Source organism: Lactuca virosa, chromosome 4, assembly GCF_052849685.1.
Source record: "Lactuca virosa cultivar CGN04683 chromosome 4, Lactuca_virosa_CGN04683_v6, whole genome shotgun sequence".
NCBI lineage: Eukaryota > Viridiplantae > Streptophyta > Magnoliopsida > Asterales > Asteraceae > Lactuca > Lactuca virosa.
The window spans coordinates 46,894,362-46,920,822 of NC_136429.1; the positions used below are offsets into that span (position 1 = coordinate 46,894,362).

The window sequence follows — 26,461 nt, forward strand, 5'->3', positions numbered from 1 at the left end:
TATTTTTTTATTGGTAAAATACCATTTTTACCCTTTATTTATATTTGATCAATATGAAATATACTCAAATATCGATTTTCTGCATTCTTTAACTATGAAGTACATCAAATTGGACTAATATACCCCTACCCCTGCATGCACTCTTTAACAAACGTTACAATCAATAGCAACATACTTTCATTTTATCTTTTTGTTAATTCTAAAGGACAAATCTGTCCTGCCCGTTCATCCTGCCTTTTTTTTGTTAATTGTAATGGCCAAATCTTTTTTTATATGTTTACTACTCTAGGGACATAATTGTAATTATGTTTGTGTTTACATTTTCTATGTGTAATTTTCTTCCATTGTTTATCCTTAATATTGTATGTCTTTCTGTTGTAGTGACAATGGCAGCTAGAAATATCACTTTCATCAGCGACTTAGACAATATGAGGGATGATTACACACTAAAAGTGTGTATCATCCAGTTGTGGAGATCATTTTCCGAATCTGACCCCACTGTTGTGAAATCAATTGAAATGATATTAATGGATGAAATGGTAAAATATCCTATTACAATAACATTATTCAAAATCATTTTTTTTTTGTATTTGCTCATTCCAATAATATTATTCAAATTCATTCATGGTCGAATAATTGATTCAACTTTGACCAAATTATATAAATTAATATACAATTGGTCAGCAATATATATAATATTCTTACAATATATTAATAGGGTACAAAAATCAGAGCCAGTGTCTACCGAAAAGATTTCCAAAGGTTTGACTCCAAGCTGAAAGAAGATGACGCTATTTACATCCGATCCCCCACTATAGCTCCAAACAAATACACTTTTAAAATAAGTGATCTAACCTCCAAGTTAAACTTGCATGGACAAACAACTGTTCATGAGTGTCTTGGTTTTCAATCCAAAACAAAATATGAGTTTTGTTTTGTATCGTCTGAAACCATTATCTCTGCGACAACTACATCTAATATCTCAATTGGTACTTTTTCCCCCTATTTTATTGCATTTTATATTTAATTTTTTAATTTTACATAAATTTGACATATTGTATTATCATTTTGTAGATGTTATAGGTGAAGTTGTTTCGTTAGGCAAGCTGGATTCCCGTGATGTTAGCAAATCGAAACATAGGCTAACTTTACAAATCAGAAACTTAGAGTAATTATAACTTTTATTATATTATATATTAAATTATTATTATTAATATTATTATTATTATTATTATTATATAAACATTTAACCTTTACTGTTTCTGCAGAGGTTTGCAAGTTAACGTCACATTGTTTGCAGATTTCGCATACCAAGTGATTTCTTATCTTGAAGCTCATAAACAAGTTGGCCGTGTGGTTATTATTTTGCAGTTTGCAAGACTTAATGTCTATAACGGTACAGTTCTTATAAAAGGCAACCTTCGTTATTTTACGCTTTTTTATTACTCATTATTTTGACTAATTTATTTTCTTTCAACAGGAATTCCTTCTGTTAACAATTATTTTGATCACACACGTATGTTCATAAATGCTGATCTTCCCAAAATTGTGGCCGTCACAGATAGGTAACAAACTATTTTAATTATTCATTCTTATTTTGTTTCTTTTTAATAATTTTACTAATTTCATAATTATTTTCCTAAATAAAAAAACAGCTTGGTTGGATTACGAGGAATTCAAAACCCTTCTTCTTCTTTGACTTTTGATAGCTCTCAATCATACAATGAATATGAAGACTTTTTGAATAATCACAAAGTTAAAAATGTTGTCGATTTGCTAGAACCACAAGAGGTATGTCAATAATTTGGTTTATTTAATGTGATTTTGTTTTATATTATTCATTTACTGTAGTTGCATTGTTTTTTTATGAATCTTTTTGTATTTTATATTTTTTTAGGTCGGGAAATTTATCATTGTTGGTACAATTTACGGTATACGACAAGATATTGATTGGTATTATGATGCGTGTTCAAACTGTGGAAAGAAAGTTGATCGAAGATATGTTTTTAGCGGTCCAGATAGTGGTGATGCAAGTGTGGTTGTTGAATGCTCTACTGATAAGTGTAAAAAAAAGGAGATTTCTTCAGCTCCAAGGTTTTTTACATTTACCAAAACCTTAACCGGACAAATTAAATACATTATTAATCATTAATAATGTATAGTTAAACTTAAACATATTTAATATAAATTTATGTGGGATATTTTTGTAGGTATAAAATACTTATTCGTGTCCAAGATGATTCTGGCACAATCACACTAACTCTGTTTGATAGAGATGCTTATAGACTTGTCAAACAACGTGCAAGTGAGCTCATAGAGAAAATCAAACAGGTATAACTTAAGTATAATATATGTTTTATTAAATTCTATTATTTGTTTCATTTTATTTGTATTAATTAATATTAATTTGCTTTTAACCATAACAATAATACATAAGACATTTTTTCCAGGTTGGGGATAATCCGAGAATGTATCCTTATGACCTCAAATGTCTGGTACATAAAAAGATGGCATTCAAGATAGATGTTAATAGATTCAATGTATCCAATAACTACAATCGGTTTGGGATACTTGGCTATACGCTTGATAGTAACGTTATCAATGCTTTGGAAAAAAAGTTATCTGTTGAGGTATTTATATACATCTTTTTTTGGAAATTATGATGCACACTTTTATTTAATGATTTTTACTAATTACTAATTAATTGTAAATCTTGATGGAATAAAACCTTAAACCCACAAATGATAATACATACTTTTTATGCACCTAAAGCAGGCAGGTAATTCTGGAAATCCTGATGATACAGAAATCGCATCTCACGAAGCCTCTCACGAAACGAAGTCGTTGAAGGTTAGCCTATAAAACTACATTATTTATTTTTATATAAATTTTTTTTATCAAATATTTTTTGTTATTATTTTCGTACTAAATCTATTTCCTGATTTTGCTTCAAGGACGCCATCTCACAGACCTGTGATAATTTGACGCCTTCCATGCCCGACAAATCAGAAGCTACAAGTCCCTTCAAGTTTAATTCACCCCCAAATGTAAAAAAACGAAACGTTGGAGATACAATTGATGTTGATGAATATGATAATGTCAATTCGTCTACAAAAGTACCGCGCTTGAATTCCAAGGTCGATGGCAACACAGGTCTTTTAATACCAAAACTTGAAAAGTGATTTCAGTTTGGACTTTTTGAATCAACAATATTCTTGAATTTTTTTTTTTTGGGATTCTGTTTGGCAGTTTTGCTCTTCGTGGTGTTCAGTATTCAAACATTCATAGTTCTTGGTTTCTTTTTGTTTCTAATCTCTATCTGAAGTAAAAAACTGTTTTTTTGGGTTATGACTTTAATTAGAATAATCCAATTTTAAAGTGATTTGTTGGCGTAATAAATATGGATGTTAAGCTTTTAGGTAAGCAATAACTTTTCTTTTTGTTCGATGTGTGTTTTGTACTTTAAGCCTTCCTTTATATGTGTGTCATAAGTGTGTCTACTGATGAAAGTTTGAATACTTAACAATTATGATTATAAAGATTCTAATTATGCATAGATATATCAAAAATAATTCGACAGAATTAGCTTTCATGTGCAAATAAAGCAGTGTACTTTTCTTTTTCGTGTTATGAGTATATTAGCTATATGAAAAAACATGTATCAAATATGAATAAATTAAAAAAAGTGGTATATCAAATGCACATGAAATCGGTGCATGCATCACGGGAATATGTTTTTCAAAAATTATATGTAATGTTAGAAATGTACATTGTAATGAAGTTGTCACATGAGATATGTTGTATTTGAATGTGTAACAGTGGATAGAATGGATAAGCATCAGATGTCAAATTTGGCATTTGTCAATCCTTTTGTTAACCTCTGCAATTTTCAGTCTTTACATTCCAAAATAATTGTGAATTTATTGTCTCCTCTGGTAGACCTAAATAACATATCAATTTTTTTTATTTACAAATATTGCATCCGGAATGTTCATATTGATCTGGATCATTCACAACTTAAATATATCTTTCTGTTTCTGAATCAATACAAAGTACATAACACTTTTTGGCCAAAATATATATATATATATATATATATATATATATATATATATATATATATATATATATATATATATATATATATATATATATATATATATATATATATATATATATATATATATATATATATATATATGCAAAAGACTAATATGCCCTCGCCGGTTCATTCCATGTGATGTGTTAGGTTTTTTGACACAGGTGTATTTTTTTCAAAACACATACCACTATGACAGGTATTATGATTCGAAACTTCTTAAAATAAATCACATTTAAGCAAATTATGCAGATAAAACGTATTTTACAAATATAAAATACCATATTTTACCATTTATTTCTTTCACTTAGAAATCGATATTCAATATGGAAATTATATAATTACCTGATTAAGAGCATTTTTTTATGGTATCCATATCAATCATATCTATTACATTTAATTTTCATTATTATGTCGATTTGATCATATATTTGTCAGTATATATTTGTCAGTATATATTTGAAACATATGATAATCAGTATTTCTTTACAGCATTGTGTGGTTATTATGGATCTTAATCTTAATAATCTCACGTAAGTTGAATTTCGAATATTCAGTTACATACTTCAATCCAAAGGACACTCTCTGCATCTCAATTCTGCTTCTTAATTTCGGATATTCAATCACCGACTTTTTTCCTTCGGTAAGTTTCTCATGATTATATATGATTGCTTCTCAATGTTTGTGTTAATCGTACAATTGAAAATTCTTTTCTTCTTCTGAATTATGCAACTTAAATTCTGTTTATCATTGTTTTTTTTACTCTAAACATCTGGTTGTTACTACGAACCGCTAAACATCGGCCATTAGGAAATATGAAATACTTTTTACACCTGGTCCACTTTCATATGCTTGATGTTTAGATAGACGTTTTTCGTGTAAAGATTGTATAAAAACCTACATGAATAAAACATGGATGAACATATTAAGTGACATTGAATTAAAGTTTAATGCTAAGTAAATAGTAGTAGGGTAATGCAAAAACGAAAATTTCGTATTCAGTAATATTAACAGCTAAAAATGGTTCTGTTTAAGCCTACATCATATCCTATTTCCCTTTGATTAATATGTTTTTGGTGTAAACCGGTTCAAATCAATGACAAATATGTAATTCTGTGAAACATGACAGAACTGCCCCTTAATTCAAAATAGAACCTACCAGTCAAGTAATACAAAATACAATCAACTAATAATAAAGAAGGAAAAATATAACAAAAAACTGATAGAAAAATGTATTTGTCGTTATAACGTCACAGAAATGCCCCCGAACTCAAAAAACATAAATATAAAATTTTATTTCTATTCGTATTGATTTCGATTGTACTTTTAACTTTCTTTGTGTAACCCCTCAATGAATCTGAAATATAAACAAAATAAAGGCAAAATAAATTCTGAAAATGTACAGGTTTGTAGTATATTACAGTACAAAAATTACCATTAATATATTTTCTCTTATTTTTCTTATATTTCAGATACTAACAATTAACATGGATGTTTACAAGACTAATAAGAAGATAAAATTAAATAATTTCTATCTTGATAATACAAAACATATACCGATGTACACTACATCAGTCAATCAAATTCTATCTTCTACAAATGTTAGTAACCCGGGTGCTAACGGTACGTTCAATTAATATGTTATTACTTTCTTTATAAAATTTTTTAATCTTAATTATAACTATTTTATCTCTCTCTCTCTCTCTCTCTATATATATATATATATATATATATATATATATATATATATATATATATATATATATATGCTTATGCAGATTCAGATAGAAACATCTATCATGTTCAGGCTAGAGAAAAAAGAAGAATAAGAAAATTATATTTGGACAATAAAAAAAAGTATGACCAAATGAATCCTTTCAATTTCATCTATGTCACATCTTTTGAAAATGAAATTAATAGATAACCTACTTAAAGTCATGTACATATTTTTTTTATCAGTTAAATATAAAAGTAATTAATTTGAAATGGTTTTTTAAAGTAATATGTATTTATCAATATTAATATTCATATATTATTTATCGATTTCTAATATTATTTATAAGTTATTTTATTTATAATTTTCTTTTCTCAATGCAAATTTAAAGGAGTTGTCCATCGAAGTAAAAACGTATCCGCATCTACATCAAGTGCCAATGTTTCAAAAAAATCAATGTTACCAAATCATCATTCACATTTAAATGTTAGAACTCCTTTATCTAACATTTCCAATGGTAAGTCATTTATTTGTTTAATTTATTTTTATAATCGACAATCTTATTGTATCATATATAATATTGTTTACCTTCAATTCTCTTATCCCAGTCATGGATATTTCCAATAACAGTTTTCAATCACCGTCAACAAACATCAGCTTCGATTCAAACGGTAACATACATCATTGTTTTTACACTTTCTTTCTAACCTTCAAACAATTACACTTTTATTTATAATTTATCCATTTCTTATAACAATTTTTTTACAGAAACATTCAAAGGAGTGGTCAATCGAAACAAAAACGTATGCACATCTATGTCAAATGGGAAAATGTCAAAACAACCAATGTTACAAACACCTTCATATTTAAATTTTAGAACTCCGTTATCTAACATTTCCAATGGTATCTCATATATATTTTTATTTTATAATACATATATTGTCATTGTATCATATTTAATATTGTATACCTTCAAACTTCTTTTCCCAGTCATGGATATCTCCAATAACAATTTTCAAACACCGTTACCAAACATCGGAATGGATTCAAACGGTAACATACTTGATTGCTCTTAAATTTTTTATCTTTGTTTAGAAATATAAATTAAAACTTATTATTTCATATTAAATATTGACTCATTTCTCATTAACATATTTTTTACAGACAAAATCAACGGAGTTGTTCGTCGAAATAAAAACATAACCTCATCTGAATCAACTGTAAACATGTCAAAACAATCAATTTTACAAAATCCTCCTTCACATTTAAATGTTAGAACTCCGTTATCTAACATTTCCAATGGTAAGTCATTTATTGTACCATTTCATCTGATAATATATATTTTTATTCTATGATATTTAACAATGCATATTTTTAATCTTTTTTCCCTAGCGATGGATATTTCAAAAAACAGTTTTCAATCACCGTTACCAAATATTCGACAATACTCTGTAATTTCAAATGGTGACACATCAAACAACTCATCTACAGTAACAAAGAGATCATCTTCAGTCATGTCTACCAATCCTAATCGTAATAAAAACAAAAAAAGGGCAAATTTATCTCCTATTCCAATAATTGGTTTGACATCCGATCAAGACAACAACGATGGTCAAAGTAATCAAAACATATACAACGGTATATCAAAAGGTAAATTTTTAAAAAGTATAAAATTTACAGTTGTTTATCCAATCATTTTCAATTATCTAAACTTACAATATTAACTTTTTATGTAAAACTTAATTCACAGATTATTTGGATCATGGTGATCAGAATGTTGTATGCCAAACATGTTTTGCAAAATTATGGAAAGATGAATCTATCAAATGTAGAAAAAAGGATAATGAAAATTATTCTCTATGTTGTGGTTATGGCAAAGTTGAACTTCCAGAGTTAAAGAATGCACCTCCAAGTTATGAAATTCTTTTTAAATCTGGAGATTCTAAAAGCAAACATTTCATGAAGAACATTCGTTCGTACAATTCTATGTTTTCTTTTACGTCGATGGGTGGCAAAATTGATTCCTCAATCAATAGAGGCAATGCTCCATACATTTTTAGACTTAGTGGTCAAAATTATCATAGTATCGGAAGCCTATTACCAAATCAGGGATTTAAACCAAAATTCTCTCAGTTGTACATATACGATACTGATAATGAAATCGCAAATAGACGAACATGCTTGGGGTACACTTTTCTATATTATCACATTAATATTAATATATATCTTATTGATCAGTAATACTTTCTTTATTTATCTTATGTTTATCTGTTAATGGTACTTGCAGTGGAGAAAATCAACGATCTACATCAAATTCTTCTGTCCTTGATGATGATATTATACAAGATTTGAAATTGATGTTAGATTCAAATAATGTCTTGGTTCAATCTTATAGGATGGTTAGAGATTGTTTTAATGAAAATCCTTGTGCTGATATCAAGTTGAGAATTATTGGAAGAAGGGACCAAGATGGAAGGACATACAACCTACCGTCTGCTTCTGAGGTAGCAGCTTTGATTGTTGGAGATATTGGTGATTCAATTGATAATAGAGATATTGTTGTTCAAACTTCATCTGGTTCTTTACGGCGTATTAGTGAATTACATCCATCATACCTTCTTCTTCAATATCCACTACTCTTTCCATATGGTGATGATGGTTACAGAGTTGACATACCACATCGAGGTATTACATCTTCAAGTAACAGCAAGCGGCCCAACTGTACAATGAGAGAATTTTTTTCTTATAGAATACAGGACAGGGATCAATATTTTTCACTAATTCTTAATTCAAAAAGGTTGTTCCAACAGTTTTTGGTAGACGCTTATACTATGATTGAAAGCGAGAGATTAAATTTCATAAGGAGCAAACAACAAATTCTTAGATGCGAGTCTTATGAGATTTTACGTAATCAACAAGACCTCGGGAATAGAGATATATCCAACGTCGGACAACGTGTTATCTTACCTACCTCATTCACTGGCGGTGCACGTTATATGATGCAAAACTACTTTGACGCCATGTCCTTATGTAAATGGTTTGGGTATCCTGATTTCTTCATAACCTTTACATGTAACCCAAAATGGCCTGAAGTTAAAAGGTTTCTTCGTAACACTTCACTGCATCATGAAGATAGACCTGATATCTTATGTAGGCTATTCAAAATAAAGCTTGATGCTTTTATTAAAGACATACGGGAAAATAAAATTTTCGGCATCGTTCAAGCAGGTATTGAAAGTTGTTGTTTAATAAAAATTTATTTTTTATTCTTTTTTCGTTTCTTAACATTATTTATTAGTTGCAAATATAATTCATTCACTACTAATCATATATTTTTTGTAAAATTTATTTGCAGTTGTCTATACAATTGAATTTCAAAAAAGGGGTTTGCCACATAGTCATATTTGTCTATTTATGCATCCTGGCTCCAAGCGGCCTACTGTTGAATATATTGATCCGATAATTTCCGCGGAGATTCCAAATATCAATGAAGAGCCAGAGTTGTATTCACTTGTAAGTGAATTCATGATACATGGTCCTTGTGGAGCTGAAAATATGAATTGCCCATGTATGGTTGACAGGCAATGTTCGAAAAATTTTCCAAAGCAATTCTGTAATCATTCTTCAGTTGATAACAACGGTTATCCCTTATATATGAGAAGAAACAATGGATATTTTGTCGAAAAATCAGGTGTCAAGTTAGACAACAAAAATGTTGTTCCATATAACAAATATCTGTTGAAAAGATATCAGGCACATATTAATGTTGAATGGTGCAATCAAGGATCTTCCATAAAGTATATGTTTAAATATATAAACAAAGGTCCAGATAGAGCTACAGTTGCTGTAGACATCAATACTGATTCTCATCAAGAAAAGGTTGTCGATGAAATAAAAGATTATTATGATTGTAGATATTTATCTACATGTGAAGCATCATGGCGAATATTTAAATATGATGTTCATTACCGATATCCTTCTGTGACGCGACTACCTTTTCATCTTCCTAATCAACAACAACTTATATATGCTGCAGACGATGATATTGATGATGTTCTTGAACAACCTTCAGTTGCTGCTTCTATGTTCACATCTTGGATGGAATGTAATAAAATTAATAAAGATGCACGAAAACTTACATATGTTGAATTTCCGACAAAGTTCGTTTGGAAAGCTAATCATAAGTTGTGGAAGCCAAGGAAAATTGGACGTTCAATAGGAAGGATTCACTCTGTTTTTCCTAAACTTGGTGAAATATACTTCCTAAGAATTCTTTTAAATAAAGTGAAAGGTCCAAAATCATTTGAAGAAATTCGTACGGTAAATGGTGAAGAATTTCCTACTTTTCGAGATGCATGTTATGCTTTGGGCCTCTTAGACGACGACAAAGAATATGTCGAAGCAATTAAGGAAGCAAGTCATTCAGGAAGTGGTTTTTATCTGCGTTTCTTATTTGCTACGATGTTAATGTCTGACAGTTTGGGTAGACCAGAGTTTGTTTGGGAAAATACATGGCAACTATTGTCAGATGGTATTCTTTACAACCAGCAACGTACATTAAAGTCTCCAGGTATTATAATTTTTTAACATTATTTCTAAAAATGAATATTATATATTTTCAATATGCAGCGTGCAAATTTGTTTATAAAAATTAATGTTTTTAATATTATATTGTTTTTTACATATTCATAATTTTTATAGGTTTAACACTCAATGAGGATCAACTTAAAAACCTGACTTTGTTTGAGATCGAACAGATTTTACTTCGTAACAACACCAGTCTTAAAAATTATAACAAAATGCCTTACCCTGATACTGATATGGTTTCTTCTTCAACAAATCGCCTTATCACGGAGGAGCTAGACTATGACATACCCATCTTAAAGAAAGAGTTTGATCGAATGTTTCATGCATTAACAAACGAGCAGCGAAATATTTTTATTGATATCATGACTACAGTCAATGATAAGAAAGGAGGTGTTTTTTTTGTGTATGGATATGGTGGAACAGGCAAAACCTTTCTTTGGAAGACGATATCTGCAGCAATTAGATGTAAAGGTGATATAGTTTTAAATGTTGCTTCAAGTGGTATTGCATCGTTATTATTGCCTGGAGGTAGGACAGCACACTCTCAGTTTATAATTCCATTGAATCTTACAGAGGATTCTGTTTGTAAGATATCGCCTGATAGTGAACTCGGCAGATTAGTAAGAAAAACCTCATTGATTATCTGGGATGAAGCACCTATGGTCCACAAGCATGCATTTGAAGCTTTAGATCGAGCTCTGAAAGATGTATGTAACTTTGACAAGTCTGGCAACTCAAAAATTCCATTTGGAGGGAAAGTGATTGTTTTTGGAGGAGACTTCAGACAGATTCTACCTGTTGTTCAAGGAGGCAGTAGACAAAATATTGTTAATGCTTCTTTAAGTTCTTCATATATATGGCAACAATGCAAAGTCCATAGATTAACAATAAACATGAGACTAACCGTTGGAAGGGAACCATCTGATATTCGAAAAATACAAAGTTTTGCAAACTGGCTTTTGGATATAGGAGAAGGAAAAGTTGGTGGTTCAAACGATGGTGAAGCGATTATTGATGTTCCGGATGATATTCTCATTAATGATCCACATGATCCTATAGGTTCATTAATTGAGTTTGTATATCCTTTAATCTTGGAAAAATTCAACGTTATGAGTTATTTTCAAGAAAGAGCTATACTAGCTCCGAAAAATGAAGTTGTCCAACAAATCAATGATCGTTTGTTAGCACTGTTTCCCGGAGACGAAGTTGAATATTTAAGTTCAGATAGTCTTTGCCAATCAGAGTTTGTTCATGATCATTTTGATCCCAATTTATACTCCCCAGATATTTTAAATGGTCTTAAAATATCAGGTTTGCCAAATCATAGGTTAATTTTAAAAGTCGGTGTTCCAGTTATGTTACTTAGAAACATTGATCAAAAGAATGGATTATGTAACGGCACCAGACTACAAGTGAAATCTTTGGGCAAACGTGTTATTGAGGCAATTATCATATCTGGAACTAATATTGGAAAACAAACCTTTATTCCAAGATTGTCTTTAACTTCATCTGAAAAAAAAATTCCCTTCAAATTTCAAAGAAGACAATTTCCTGTGGCTGTATGTTTTGCAATGACAATTAATAAAAGTCAAGGGCAGTCACTATCAAAGGTTGGTCTGTATCTCAAAGATCCTGTTTTTTCACATGGACAGTTGTATGTTGCCTTATCGAGAGTTCAAAGTAGAGAAGGATTGAAATTGTTAATTTTAGATAAGGATGGTAGACTTACAAACAAAACTTCCAATGTTGTGTATAAGGAAGTTTTTAGAAATTTATAAATCATTCGTAGTGTTTAAATTAAAACAATTGTGTTTTTTTTATTTAAATTTTTTATATATTTTTTATATACCATTGCAATCCATAATATTGATTTTGTTTTGATATTTCATTTTCACACTTTAATCAATGTCACATGGTGTTTATTGTTTGCTCCCTCAAATCAAAAAATTACTGATTTGCCCTCGCATTTCATAAAACATTCAAATATGCAAACTTTCACTTTAGTTATCTTTGTATTTAACTTTTCTAATGTTTGCTTGTGTTTCTTTTAACATCTATTCAAATTTGTATATTTTTGTACAAATATATATTAATATTAATTTTAAATAATAAATATAAAAATGTTAAACAAATTTACTTCTTATTAATAATATAATTTTTTTACAAATTTTTTACCCGTGGATTCCACGGGTTGTAACCTAGTATTATAATAAAAGAATCCATTTATTGCCACGTGGCATCTCATTAACCCCTTAAAAAGAGAATGTGAAATACCGAATATGTCCTTCTGATCCATTAATTCATATTAAACCCTATCATGACGTCTAACTCCTTTCACATGGATTCGAATGGAACTGGGCTTGTGACATTCATGACGCAGGTCTGAGTCAGGAACTAAACCAGATCACTGCAATTGTTGGACTATTTACACCAGGAGATGCTAGTGATGGGTGGAAATGTGGACTCAACTCCTCGGGGATCTTCACTACATGTGCTATGCGGGTTAAAGTGGCAAACAATACTCCTGGATTTCCTCTTAACCGAATTGATTGGATCAAGGAGGCCCCTCTGAAAGTATCAACTTTTATATGGAAGGCCAAAATGGGTAGAATTCCTTCTTCTTTGGCTTTAAGTCAACGTGGTGTTAATTTAAGTTCTATTACCTGTGGTCACTGCAATTGGGGTGAAGAGTGTGCGGATCATATCTTAATTAATTGTAGTTTTGCCAACGATACTCGAGAATGGATCTTTAGATAGTGTGGAATTGGAAATGTAGCAATTAATAGCGTGGGGGAATTACTCAAATTTGCTACTACTTGGGGGAGATGCCCAAAGAAGAGGAAATTACTCACTTTAATCTCCTACGGATTGCTTTGGTTGATATGGAATGCGAGGAATGATCGAATATTCAAGCAACGTTTCATCTCTCCAACATTGGTGGTTGATAACATCAAATCGTTGGTATACTTGTGGTTAAAACACAGAGGTGAAAATAAGGGGATCAAATGGGTGATGTGGAGTATTTCTCCCTTCTTATGCTTATAACCATTTAGCTTTTTCTATACTTCCTGCTTTTCATGTATCTCTTGTTTTTGTTTTCTTGCCGGCTAGCTTCTTGTTAGTTCTGGTCTTTTATAATATTATTTGCCGTTTCAAAAAAAAACTACTTTCAAAATTCATATTTACCAATTAATTACATTCGGATTTACCAATTAATTCATATTTGTGTTCTCTAGCACCTTAAACCCTATCATGACGTCTAACTCCTTTCAAAATTCACGGCTCTAATAATTCCATGAAACTAATGATCTTGTGAATCGAGATTGATGTTTATTTCAAACTAGGTGTGAGACCCGTGTATTACACCGGTTGATTTAAAAAAAATTAAACATTAAATTAAAGTGTAAACATAAAATATTTTTTAATATATAACTTTAAAATAAGAAAGGAAGAAACGTATTTATTGTAATTTAATATCATATATATGATATTTAATACTTTGCATATATAAGTATGACTTTAATTTTAAAAATTGAAACAAATCAAAAAGACAAATCATAAGAGATTGACATCGATTTGATCATTCTCGCCCTAAAAACAAACCCTCTTTTAATGAACACACATTTTTCAAATATGATTAGGGTCAATTAATAGTATGTGGTGCTTGATTCTACGTCCACCGCCTCCCTGTTGCTTCTTCCTCTGGTTATGTTTAGTTTCAAACGGCGTGACATTATGAAATCGACAGGTTTCTTTTAATCTGGTAAGTGGTTGTTTATTTTGTTGGATTTCTTCACAATTGATATTAGATTCATAAATTTGTTCTTAGATTTGAGTCTTGAAAATTTTAATCTCATAACTGATGTTTGGTTTTCACGATTTTCTAAAAATTCATATCCCATCATTCAGATTTAGAGTTACTTGGATTTCTCTACCTCTACCATCCCCATCCAAAGTCGCTGATCGTCATCAGTTTTTCCACTTAAAACTGAGGATCGGATTGAGATGTGAGAGAAGATACATATACACAGAAAGAGTCACCCCTGTTTTTTAGAACTTTCGGTGACGTCAATCACATCTGTGATTTGAATTTCAAGGTTTCGATTTTCTTCTTGCGTTGATGCTAAACAGGGAGAAACACATAAGATGAGAAGGGTATATTTGTCCTTTCTTTTTGGTTATCGGAAACTAGGGCTGTAAAATAGGTATTTTCTAAGTTCATTGTTGCACTTGATATCTCAAAACATTTAACATCCACTAGGTTAGAAAAAAGGTTGCAGTGTAGATTTTTTAAATAAATTTGCTAATTGAGTTTCCATTGCTTGAAATGCATATTTAAATAAGTTTGGTGGGATTATATTTTATGCTTTTGAATTGGTTTTGAATTTTCTTGCTTTAAACCGATATAATATATTGTAATGCAGACATGTGGTATTGACTCAAAGCTACAACTTATTGCAAAATTTGATAAAAGAAACGACTTTTCATTTTGTCAATTTGGTTACTTTCTGTTAGGCTTTAAATGCACAATTGACTCCATTTGCAATGAGTATTCATGCTTCTTCGAGTCCTGAAGGTTTTAACCGGAAAGTCCACTACACAGACAAAGATCAGGTGCAAATTGGTTAACACTTTGTGATTTTGGGTTCAACTTTATTTAACCAAGAGAACATAAAGAAGATTCAGTGAACTAGAGCTGCAATGAAAAAGAGAAGCCTTCTTCCTTTCCTTTTAACTTATTTCAATTATTTGAAGAGCTACTACTCCATTTTCTTTTCCTACAATGAACTAGCTTTATTATCTATTCATTTTTAGTTAATTTATATACTTAAAGTCAAACAATATCTCTAAAGTTAATGTTTACTTTTAAACTGTTCTATGTTCTAAAATTTAAACCTATGAAGTAATTTTATTTGTGGCTTTAATTGACCATGGTATATGTTTAATTTGATGCAATTCGATTAACTAACGCTCATTGTATGGCAACAATTCGATGTTTGCTAAAAGTAATTAGCGGTCATTGTATGGTAAGAACATAGTTAAGCTGTAGTTACATTTTTGTTTTTAAAGTTAAACAATTTTAAAGAAAATACAAGATATGATGATCAAATCACTAATCATTATATCTCTATAAAGTATGATAGTTTGGTTTATAATTCTAGCTATAAAATGAAACATGAAGTTGAATTACAAGCTTTATTCGTTTTTTTATGACAATTGTACTTGATTTTTTACATCTATATTGTGCCTTATTCATTTATGATTATCAAAGTTTGAATATATGATTTATGAGTTATTTGTTGCCGAATATTTCTACATATCTTTTTCATTGTGTCTTATTTATCGATGAAATTTTTATATCTTCTTTTAAGATCCTTATTTATCGATGAAATTTTTATATCTTCTTTTCCATGGTATCTGTTTTATTTCTTTCCCTTCTCACCCTTCAAAATTATGCCTCTTTGTGTTCAAGAGGCATATGATTTTTTTAGTCTCTATGTTATTTTACTTTGTTAAAGTGGCACACATGTTATAAACTTGCTTCATTACTTCAAAGTACCTACTTATTCTTCATTTCAGTCATATTTTATTAAAATTTATTGTGTTGTGTTTATGTGTTTTTATTACATTTTTGTTATATTTAATTTTTTTATATCAATATCATTTATGATTAGTTATCTTTTTGTACATTTTATTTAAATTTATATTCCTTCTATAGAATCATAGTTTTATTAAATGTATACACATACATAGCGTATATGGGAAATTGAAATTAATATATATATATATATATATATATATATATATATATATATATATATATATATATATATATTATGTTTAAATAATCAATATAAAAGTCTAAACAAAACTTATATCTTATTAATTTATTAAAAATATATAAATCTTTGATATTCCATCGTATTTTTAACTATCAATATTATTTTCTTTTTTACCCGTGGTTACCACGGGTTGTAACCTAGTAACTAAATATAAAGAAAAAAAGGCTCATTTTGTGAAGAATGAGGATCTTGATTTGTATTTAAGGTTTGTTATTTGCTCTAACTTGGCATAAACTCATTGTTTCCCTTTGCCTTTGTCATAAAATGCTTGGTATATTCTTTATTTCCTCTTTTCCTTTGTTTTCCACACAATTCTTATGTCATTTCAAACTTTTCTGTTTAATTATCCACGTTGGGAAGTGTCTAAAATTATGAATGATCACAATTGTATCTTAGTATCTATAATTAAATGATCATTAAACTTCTCTGCATGAATCTTCTAAACATTATCTTCGTATATATAATGAATGCTCACAATAGTATGTGTTAACATCTATACCTTCTTACAATATGATTAATAGCATAACTTCTATCTGAAAATTGATGAAGACGATATGAGGGGTTCCTTTTATTATTTTCTTGAATCCCATTTCATTAGTTTTGTGCATGTAAAACTTGATTTTTACGAGAATACATAGCATTGAGTCTGCATCTTGGTGTTTGAGTTCTATGTCAAAATAGTTTGGATTGACAATATGATTTCTTAATTTATTTAGCGTAGGCTTTTCAAGTTTAGAGTTGTTTGATTTTTCTATTTGGTTAGAGAAAGGGTTTCAAGTTTTGATATCAGGGGACACATTTTTTCATTGTTAATTTTGATAACTTGGTTAGAGTTTTATTTTCCCGTTAAGTTTTATCGTTAATTTAAATAGTTTGTATTGAGATTTCATTGCTCTTTCCTCATGAGTTGTGACACATTTTTTTCATTTAGAATTATTTTAAATTAATGGATCGATTAAGTTGGTCAGGTTTCTCGTTGTTGTTAATTTAAAATTATAAGTAAAACCTGCCCACCAAAGGATGATACATGTATTTCACTGGTAAAATAATTTATAATGACCCTTTCTTGCAATGGATTTAGTTTGGTGTTGAAATGGTGAGGATGGTACTAAGAAGTATTAGATTTAGATTCTTTAGTAATTTGCAATTCTTTCTGCTATAAAAAACGTTTGATGTTGTCAAGTTTTTTATGCTATTATTTGGTAATTTGAAATGCTCACATACGGGCCCTATATATTCAAACTTTGGTAAATAAGCATGTTCTTGATGTTGCTGAGGTATTTATATTGTTGTTGTCAAATTTCTTTATATTAAGTTTTTGATGGTGTCAGTAGTCTTAGAGAAACAAACACTACAAGAAAAAAGAAAAATAACTACGGAAAAATTCCGTAGTTAAAACATGATAATCCGTAGTTAAACATGATTAGAGACGGAATTTGCTACGGAACCATTCTGTAGCAAAATTCTTCGTTAGTAAAGGTTTATTACGGAATCCGTAGGACCTTCGCAACGGAATTTGTAACAAACTTATTCCGTAGTAAAATAGATATGAACTATACTTGTAGCAATGTCGTAGCAAATTAACTACAATTTTTTCCATAGCAAGTCTGTAGCAAATTAACTACAACCCGTTACAACCCGTTCCGTAGTTAATCTGTTGCAAGTTAACTACAAACTAACCCCGTAGTTGATTTCCATAGAAAATCCACTACCGATAATAGCGTAGCAAATATTCTGTAGTGAATTTACAATGACATAATTCCGCATCAAATATTTCGTAGTAAATTTACTACGGTTTATTTCCGTAGAAAATTTACTACAATACACTTCTGTTGCAAATATTTCATAGTAAATTTATCACGGCCTACTTCCGTTGCGGAAAAAATGTGACATAATAGATTCCATAGAAATTCAGCTACATAATACTACATAAAAATATTTGTAGTAACTCCATAAAAATATCAATAGCCAAAAATGATGACATGAATAGTTCAAATACATACAAAAATGACTTAATTTTATTTCCCAAGCAAATTTATAACAAAATCAGCATTATGTAAATGCAATAACAATTTATCAAAAATATTGTAGAAATCCTATGTGAAATACTAACAAACATTTCTAAGTTACCGAAAATATTGTTTGTCGGTACAAAATATCACCGAAAAATAAAGGTTGACACAAAAGAAGATCATTCTTTGGGAATTTTATCAATATCAGCATCTGTGTATCCATCTTTGCCACCCCCAACCTGAGAAAAAAAAATGTACGGCACTATATAGAGGGAAGAACATGCAAAATCTTGGGATATGTAGAAAACAATTGTAAGCAATTTGACATCATATACTACCCATCAATTTGAAAAATAAACATAGAAAGGTCCTTTTAATTCGTTTTTTGTGGTGGATTCCATTCCTTAAAAATAATGAAAATCGAGTTTATATATATAATACCCAAAATGAAATAAATTTTATAACTTATTACTCTTCAAATTTATAAAATATTAAGCCTGGTAGAAAACATTTAAAGAAAAAAAGATAAAGAAATACTTACTATTTTAATGTCAACTAGATGAGTGACCCCGCGTTGTGGGGCCAGATATGTGAACTTTTTTGTTTGATTGTTTATAAACTGTTGTGTGGATAAAAAATGCACATCATCAGCCCCAAATCTATGAACCAACTTAGATGGTATAAATTCTCAAGTTTTAAACATCTGACAAATGAGATTTATACCTTTTGGCAACTGAATTCTATACAATGTGGCAACCATCATATCAGTTATAGTTGCAAAACTATTACAAAAGTAAGATTTAAGGAATATATATATATATATATATATATATATATATATATATATAATATATATATATATATATATATATATATATATATATATATATTCTGCTCTTCTCTTCCTAACCTCATAGTCGGCCATGAGTAAATCTGTCATAATCAAATGGTCCATCTTTAAAGTCACCAAAAGCCTCCCTGTGAAAAGACAAATCAGCCCTTGGTTTCCATACAATGAAAAACAAATATCAAATACATACCTTGAGTATTTCAAGCTACTTCCATATGCTAATACATCAAGTGTAGATTCAGACATCATTTTGTTTTGATCAGAAGAAGCCAATCTCTTTCCAAGATTAGAGCTTGAAATACATAGTCCAATCGTAATTGAAATCAATGGTACCTTGCTCTAGGAAGATTAAGTATAAAAAAGAGTTGGATAGCAAGATCCGATTTTAAATATCTTCTTTCCTTCCTCGAAACTGATGCTGAATGATGTTCTTGAAATGATGTCCACCACACCAGTTTCCCCAGTCAACAGCTCATATTTCTTGATCATTTCATTGCAGCTTTAACAAACTGCATAGAGAGATACACATACAGATAAATAGTGACAAAAGTGAAAAAAAATCACCATTGTCGAGCAGGGAAACCTCACCAGAACGGGCTTTAATGGCAGGGATACTTCTCTTATGCTGGCGCTTCATTTCCTTCAGGTAAAAACAATGGTATATTAGTGATTACCTATGCTTTTGGCTTAGACATCTTATGATTTTTATGAATCAGTCCTAGTATATTTGAGTTAGAAAGCAAGGATGTTTCTACCTCTTCCACTCCAACATATTTATGTTTCTGACCTATTCTCAGGAAATCATATTCCGATTCCGGAGCTCTCAATTCCGGCCAGAATCCACGCAACCCACGGCTCTTTGGTCTCCATCTGAGTATCGCTTTCTCCACTATCCCAACAGACCACACCACTTTTTTATAATGCTTTCGAACTTTATGCCCACGAAAATGTGCCTAAAAAAATCAAATAAATAAGATTCCCACTTAAATTAACAACATAAAAAACTAACACCAGTTTACCTTAATCTTTAAGAACTCATTCCTTCTTTTCCACCCCTGTATTTTTGTTGGATCTTCATAATCACGTGTTTTCTTCAACTTCTGTAAAGAACAAGAAGAAGAAGAATAAGTAAAAGTCAAAACCTGCCATAAAGTGAAGCCCAATGGAGGGCAGTCCGGCCATGTGAATCTCTAAAATTAGGGCTGTAAAAGACTATTTCGACCCATCCTTAAAAACGAAAATACCGCCCTAAGAAACCGACCCATCCAACCCGAGAAACCACCCATACTTGATTGTGTTTTGGTTGTAAAAGACTATTTCGAGCTTTGGTTGTAACTTGTAATAGACTATTTGTTGTAAGACTCATGTTTTTTGAAGTATTTGACTTCAATTTGGTGTTTTTTGAAGTATTTAACTTGTTGCTTCATTTATGGAAAATGGATTGGAACCCAAAACCCATGGGTTTAAACCTAGAACCTGTGATCAGTGTATGGGTTGAACCCAATAAACTGAAAAACCATCCAAACCGACCTCAGAACCCGAGAAACCGAACCAACCAGAAACTGATCCTATTAGGTTCTAAAAACCAGAAAGCGGTTGGGTTGGGTTTGGGACCAAAACCGACCCATGCACAACCCTATTTTCTATTAAGAGGTTCGATCGAGGTCCAATGCGCATCGGAAAGCACCACAATCGATCAAACAAACGGGATGTGACCAACCCCCTATCAAACTATTTCTAAGATTTTGGCGGTTCTTGATTACCTCAAATGCAACATGGTTGCTACTAAAGTATGGACTCACAATTTCAGAAAGGCTTCAATCTTAAATATTAGAGGTGCGAATCGGTTTCGGTTTATGGGTTTTTTGGTTTCCTTGAATCGGTTTCCTCGGTATGAGTATGTCGTGAATTCGTGAGGATTATGAGTCGTAAATAATGAATACTGAAAACCATAAAACGGTCTAAGGTCTAAAATGTATTTTACTTTATATTTGTTATTTAATATTTTATTTAATGTATAAAATATAAAAATAATTTTTAATTAAGTAATTAGTAATTGCAATTCGAATTTCGGTTTTAAGGGTTTAAACTTTACTTAAGAAACCTCCAAACAATTAAAATTGCATACTGGAAACTTCAATTGTATAATATTTATGATTTTTATATTATAGTATAATAGCTACGACCTGTGATCTTGTAGCAAATTCTGTAGCGACATAGCTACGGATTTTGACTCCGTAACAAATGTCGTAGCAAGCTAGCTACGGACTTAGATGTGGTAGAAAAATTTATAGCAAAATAGCTACAGATTTTGATTCCGTAACAATTTATGTAGTAAAATAACTACAAACTTTAATTTGTAGCAACAGTTGTAGCAAAATACCTACGTCTTATAATTCTGTAGCAAATTTCGTAGCATGATAACTACAGACTCCGATTGCGTAGCAAAATTTTGTAGTTATTCAAATATTAGCTATAGAATGCAATTCTGTAGCTAATTCCGTAGCAAATATACCTACGTCTAACTACTTCGTAGTATATTCCATAGTAGAATAGCTACGGTTTTTAATTCAGTAGCAACATTCCATAGTTATTCAAATATTACCTACGGAATGTAATTCTGTAGCAAGTTCCATAGCAAAATAGCTACGACAAGCCATTCCGTAGCATAATCTGTAGCAAAATAACTACGGATTTTACTTTCGTAGCAAATTTCCGTAGTTATTTCGACTTTTTCTTGTAGTGAAAGTTTTTGTTAATGTTAAAAGTTTTGGACTATGTTTAGTAAGAAAAAATACAGAAGATAAAATTAAATTGCTAAGTTTAGTTGATATTATTTTTATTAGTTATTTTTGTAAGATTGTTGTCAGGTGATATGTTTTTTATTTCATATAATATTTTGAACGATGGTTTTGTTTCTTTATATAGGTGGATGAGTATCTTTTTGGATGAAGATAAATTAAGTCATCTAAAGTTAGTAAGACACCCGTGAACATGTGTATATAAAGACTTCAAAAATTCTACTGTAAGGCCCTGTTTTTTTTTTTTATCCTGTTAAGTTTTATTTGCTCCTTTTGTTTCGTGAAATTAAACATTAGAAGAATTCAGTGAAACGTTAAGCAACTAATATCCAAGCCTCCACGGCCTTTTTTTTTCTTTAAAGAATGAAGTGCTTTGATTGATCCCAATATGTTCGATAATATGGCTGAACCAATTGGCCGGACCTCAAACTCGGCCACAGGGATATCACCTCGAGCCTCTCCTAGAGTGGTAGGAAATACTGTTGCGTATTCAGTTTGTACACCATCAGCAGAGACACCAACAACTTTGTCCATAACTCTAAAACATCCATTAAAGCATCAGCTGGAGTCAGGGGTGATGATGGCGATGTAGAAAAAAATGCTTCTTCTTCAATCTTTTTATTTTGGTAAAAAAAAAGATTAATATCTCAATTAAACTAGATCGCACCTCAAAATATATCTGGTGTCGGTTGATATTTATTGTCTTGAAATCTTTAAGAGCAAGTGGTTATAATATCCTATTCCATGCATTTGGAAATTTTAGGTACATATTAACCGTGTATATGGTCGATCCTTATTTGATTTGTCAGTTAATATTTCAAATTTAATCATTTCGTCAACTTTTTAATCAAGTTAATATAGACGTATGATTCCCATGTTAGTGGTAACCTATAAGCACATTATTTTTATAGGTAAAAAATCAAGTTCATTGTTGTTATTACGGGCAAAAAATTAAGTATGGGTTATTTTCCGTAATTTACCCTTTTTTGGTGTTGCGTTTTTGGAGAATATTGTTACTATTGAACACATTTGTGTTCCTTTGTTATTACTAGAAAATATGTGTGAGAGGCGATATATTGTCAACAAAGTTGATATTTATTTCTTCTTAATTGATTATATGTTTTTAGTTTTTGCAGGCCATCTTTCAAGAGAACATATGTCAAAGCTTATGCATCTGCCTTCTCCACCATGTTTTAGGACAGTGATTCCACCATGGCTGCCACTTTCTCTCCATTGAAGACTACATCAACATTCCCGTTGCTCCGAGTATGATGTGGTTGGACGTATGATATGGTTGGACACAAATGACCGATGTAATCAGGGGCGGACGCAGAATTTTACAATAGAGGTTGTACGGGAAAGTTAGGGGTTGCACGGTAGTATAAAAGTAAAAATTTCGAAAAATTTTCCACGGCGGCCGGAAAAGTTAGGGGTTGCCGGTGCCACTATGGACCACCCCTAGGTCCGCCCCTGGATGTGATTCTTAGTAATAAAACCATGAAATTCTAACAATTTAGTTTTTTTTCTCTCATTTTTATTTTCATAACATTGTACTTTCGTTTTTATTTTCTAATAATGACATTTTTTGTTAAAAACTAACCAACAAACGATTTACTGAAACAATTAGAATCTTAATTTTTTTACTAAAAATAATTAGAATCTTAATTTTTTTAAAAACGTGATTTTTATTTTCTCTCTCTACATATTTCTTCTCTTTCTCTCTCTACATATCTCTCCTCTTTCCCTCTCTACATGTCTCTCTGATCATTTTCTCTCTCATCTTAAAGATAATTTGAACCGTCATCACGACCACCAGATCGTCACCGGAACCACCGTAATGTCACCAGAAACGCCGCACCGACAACTTTTCACTCTCTCCAGATCTGTTTGTTCGCCAATTCCATCCGCCTCCCACCGTTAGAAACCACCTCCTCCGCCTCTTCACTTACCACCACTTCCAGATCTAGATCCACTAGACTGCCGCCACTTCACATCGTCTGAAAAACCTACCGACGATGATAACGTGTCTAGAGTTTCGGCTATTGAGACATCCCTAATTTCACGGCCAGAAAAGAACGATTTAATTTATATTTTTTTTTAAAATAAAATCAGAGTAATCCTTTTCAAAGATGTTGCGGAATTTGTTCCCAGAAAAACATGATAAATATGTTATCAAATCATTTCTAAAGAAATGTATTTTATTCATTTAAACCACTGGGATGTCATTGTCAATACAAAAACATAAGCATAAACAAAACTTACATTCATTTACACTAGTGATCTACTTCCCTTTTTAATCTCTCAGTGTAAAGCAACATCGTATCGATACCTGTGATACAAATAAACTGAGTGGGTCAGGCTTGGGAGCCTGGTGAGCATATAGGGTTTTCAACCCACAATAAATAAATTTATTATGTTTAAACATCAAACAATCAACCCAAATACCCAACCCCATTATCTTCTTTATTTCTTAAGGAGTTACCCTAAGAATCATCTATCACTAATTCCTAAGGAATTTTCCTAAGGAATAGGCACGAAGTCCATCACTGCCCAAGGTTTATACTACAAGCACTAACAAACGTCGATCCCCACATACTGATCCTATACAGTGATCTTACTAGATCTAGCCTAAAGGATCGATATGAACAACCAACTGACGAAACTGCTTCGGAAATTCCCTAGCAGCAAACGAGGATCGATAAAGACATCAAATGAGAGGAATGGAATAAGTTTCACCACGAACCTTCGTTCGTAAAAGAAAGAACCACAAGACAATTAAGTCAGGGGTAGTTTTCAATGCCTAGCCGTGGTCCGAATATCTTGAGGTATTTTACCCACAGACTCACCCTATCCAGCATCGAACTTTGCCTAGCAGTGATCTGAATATCGTGAGGTATGTAACCCCCACACTCACCCTATCCATCATCGAACTTTTCCTAGCAGTGATCTGAATATCGTGAGGTATTTTACCCCCAGACTCACCCTATCCGACATCGTGAACGGAAACGCTGACTCATGAAGCTCGTCCGATCACCTCATAAAAGAACCGAAGACTCCAAAGCTCTTCAAAATAAAAAGTATAGGGAAAATACTAATAAAGTACTCCCGCACGCTCCCGTACCCCGACACGTAACAGTGTCAAAAAGAAGAACTATCGGATGAACACATAGTTCAAAAACACCTAATGAACATATAGTTCGAGAACACCTTATGAACATATAGTTCAAACATACCTACCAATTACGAGTCTGCTAACGTTCAACTGGACTATCTAGAGTAGTATGTGGCCGTTGTCTATACTCTGCTAGATGACTAGATCATCTTAAACATCGATACCTCTCATCAATTTTTATTTCATCACACATCATATAATTCATCTACCCATGTTTTACCCAACATATTTGTAGATAAAAATACATATACAATTTAAAAACCTATATAAATCATTCATCTCAAATAACTAAGCAATATATATTCACATAGCACGTATTTTATATAAAATACTTCATATCTATGTGTAAGATGAAAGTGACTATACACCCACTTGATTTAACGATAATCGGGCAGCACTTCGTTTCCTAAAACGATCGTTTCTAATAAAACCGGTAGTTTTATTGAGAAACCGGGCTCTGCAAGGGTTGGGCTTCAAAACCGAAAAGATAAAATTTGTTGGGTCTTCGGGTACTTCGGGGCGTGTTCCGGGTGTTGGAAATAACCCCGGGGCTTCGGGGGAAGTCAAAATAATAAAAATATTGAAAAAGGGGTGAAAAATGACAATTTCTCCAAATTACCCGAGAAGGCTCGCATGCCTCCCTTTTATAGGCCGAGGATGCGAGGGTCGGCCGAGAAGGAGGTGGCAGCGAAGGCACGTGGCAGCAGGAGGCGAAGGCACGCGGCGCGCATGCGAAGGGCCACCTGTGCGAGGTTCGGACGCTACACGGGGCGAGGCGCGTCGGACTCCGGTTGGCTGCGACTTCAGTCGAATCCGGAAGCGGGACGCGTCGACTGGTCGGACACGAGGCTGATCGCGAGAGCGGTGACGTGGCCGGCACTATTCATGCGAAAATTCTCGAAAATTATGCCCCAATCTTCTAAAATCCATAACTTCCGCATACGGGCTCCGTTTTTGACGTTCTTTATATGCACGCGTAGGTAAAATTACTCTCTACAACTTTCGTTTAGACTTCGTCGGCTAATTTTGAATTTAATTTTTATATTATTATTTTTAACAGACCGGGACAGGAAATCCGTTAAAAATTCATAACTTCTTCATCCGACGTCCGTTTTCGTCTGTCTTTTTACCGTTGTACTACTATTGACGAGACATTCGATTCTCGTTTAGGTTGTGTCGGCTAATAATCACTCGATCTAAAATTCGAGTTTTTAGCTGTCTACCGCTAAGCTGAAACTTAGAAAAATCATAACTTCCTCATACGAAGTTAGATTTGGGCGTTCTTTTTATGCATACTCTCGGTTTAATGAACACTACGACTTTCATTTAGATCACTAAGGCTAAAAAGTAGTTTATCAAAAACTCACTTTTTACGTCATTCGG

At 31.6% G+C, this 26,461-nt stretch overlaps 2 protein-coding genes and 1 long non-coding RNA gene across 6 annotated transcripts; 2 read left to right on the plus strand and 1 right to left on the minus strand.

Moving 5' to 3' along the window:
- The first annotated feature begins 386 nt into the window (after positions 1-386).
- On the plus strand, positions 387-3,323 carry LOC145104390 (replication protein A 70 kDa DNA-binding subunit A-like). Its single transcript, XM_079041648.1, has 12 exons — positions 387-539; positions 719-989; positions 1,075-1,168; positions 1,269-1,396; positions 1,481-1,565; positions 1,656-1,791; positions 1,898-2,094; positions 2,211-2,331; positions 2,451-2,630; positions 2,776-2,850; positions 2,955-3,153; positions 3,250-3,323. Exons 1-12 carry the CDS (start codon positions 387-389, stop codon positions 3,321-3,323), a joined length of 1,713 nt encoding a protein of 570 aa, XP_078897774.1.
- A 2,127-nt stretch (positions 3,324-5,450) lies between these two features.
- Positions 5,451-15,029, plus strand: LOC145104391 (uncharacterized). The gene is made up of 15 exons (XM_079041649.1): positions 5,451-5,504; positions 5,572-5,722; positions 6,205-6,330; positions 6,422-6,484; positions 6,582-6,716; positions 6,804-6,866; positions 6,978-7,115; positions 7,206-7,463; positions 7,564-7,999; positions 8,101-9,041; positions 9,169-10,383; positions 10,515-12,119; positions 12,781-13,068; positions 13,177-13,361; positions 14,916-15,029. The coding sequence occupies exons 1-15, from the start codon at positions 5,451-5,453 to the stop codon at positions 15,027-15,029; spliced, it is 5,772 nt and encodes a 1,923-aa protein (XP_078897775.1).
- Positions 15,030-18,258: 3,229 nt separating this feature from the next.
- LOC145103978 (uncharacterized) lies at positions 18,259-20,243 on the minus strand. 4 transcript variants are annotated; one of them, XR_013706963.1, is made up of 7 exons: positions 20,125-20,234; positions 19,861-20,058; positions 19,694-19,745; positions 19,296-19,614; positions 19,166-19,233; positions 18,797-18,874; positions 18,259-18,494 (listed from the first exon to the last, which is right to left on the minus strand). It is a non-coding gene; the product is annotated as an uncharacterized LOC145103978 (long non-coding RNA). The 4 variants fall into 4 exon arrangements; XR_013706964.1 differs by lacking the exon at positions 18,797-18,874; XR_013706962.1 differs by having other exon boundaries at positions 18,259-18,874.
- Between the last annotated feature and the right edge of the window lie 6,218 nt (positions 20,244-26,461).

Excerpts from the sequence above, each read along its gene's own strand:
- LOC145104390 (XM_079041648.1), top strand. The coding sequence starts at position 387 with ATGGCAGCTAGAAATATCACTTTCATCAGCGACTTAGACAATATGAGG. Across the intron at positions 990-1,074 it reads TACATCTAATATCTCAATTG|ATGTTATAGGTGAAGTTGTT; the intron begins GTACTTTTTCCC and ends ATCATTTTGTAG. Across the intron at positions 2,851-2,954 it reads ACGAAACGAAGTCGTTGAAG|GACGCCATCTCACAGACCTG; the intron begins GTTAGCCTATAA and ends TTTTGCTTCAAG.
- LOC145104391 (XM_079041649.1), top strand. The coding sequence starts at position 5,451 with ATGAATCTGAAATATAAACAAAATAAAGGCAAAATAAATTCTGAAAAT. Across the intron at positions 7,116-7,205 it reads GTTATCTAACATTTCCAATG|CGATGGATATTTCAAAAAAC; the intron begins GTAAGTCATTTA and ends TTTTTTCCCTAG. Across the intron at positions 13,069-13,176 it reads TTTAAGTTCTATTACCTGTG|CAATTAATAGCGTGGGGGAA; the intron begins GTCACTGCAATT and ends TTGGAAATGTAG.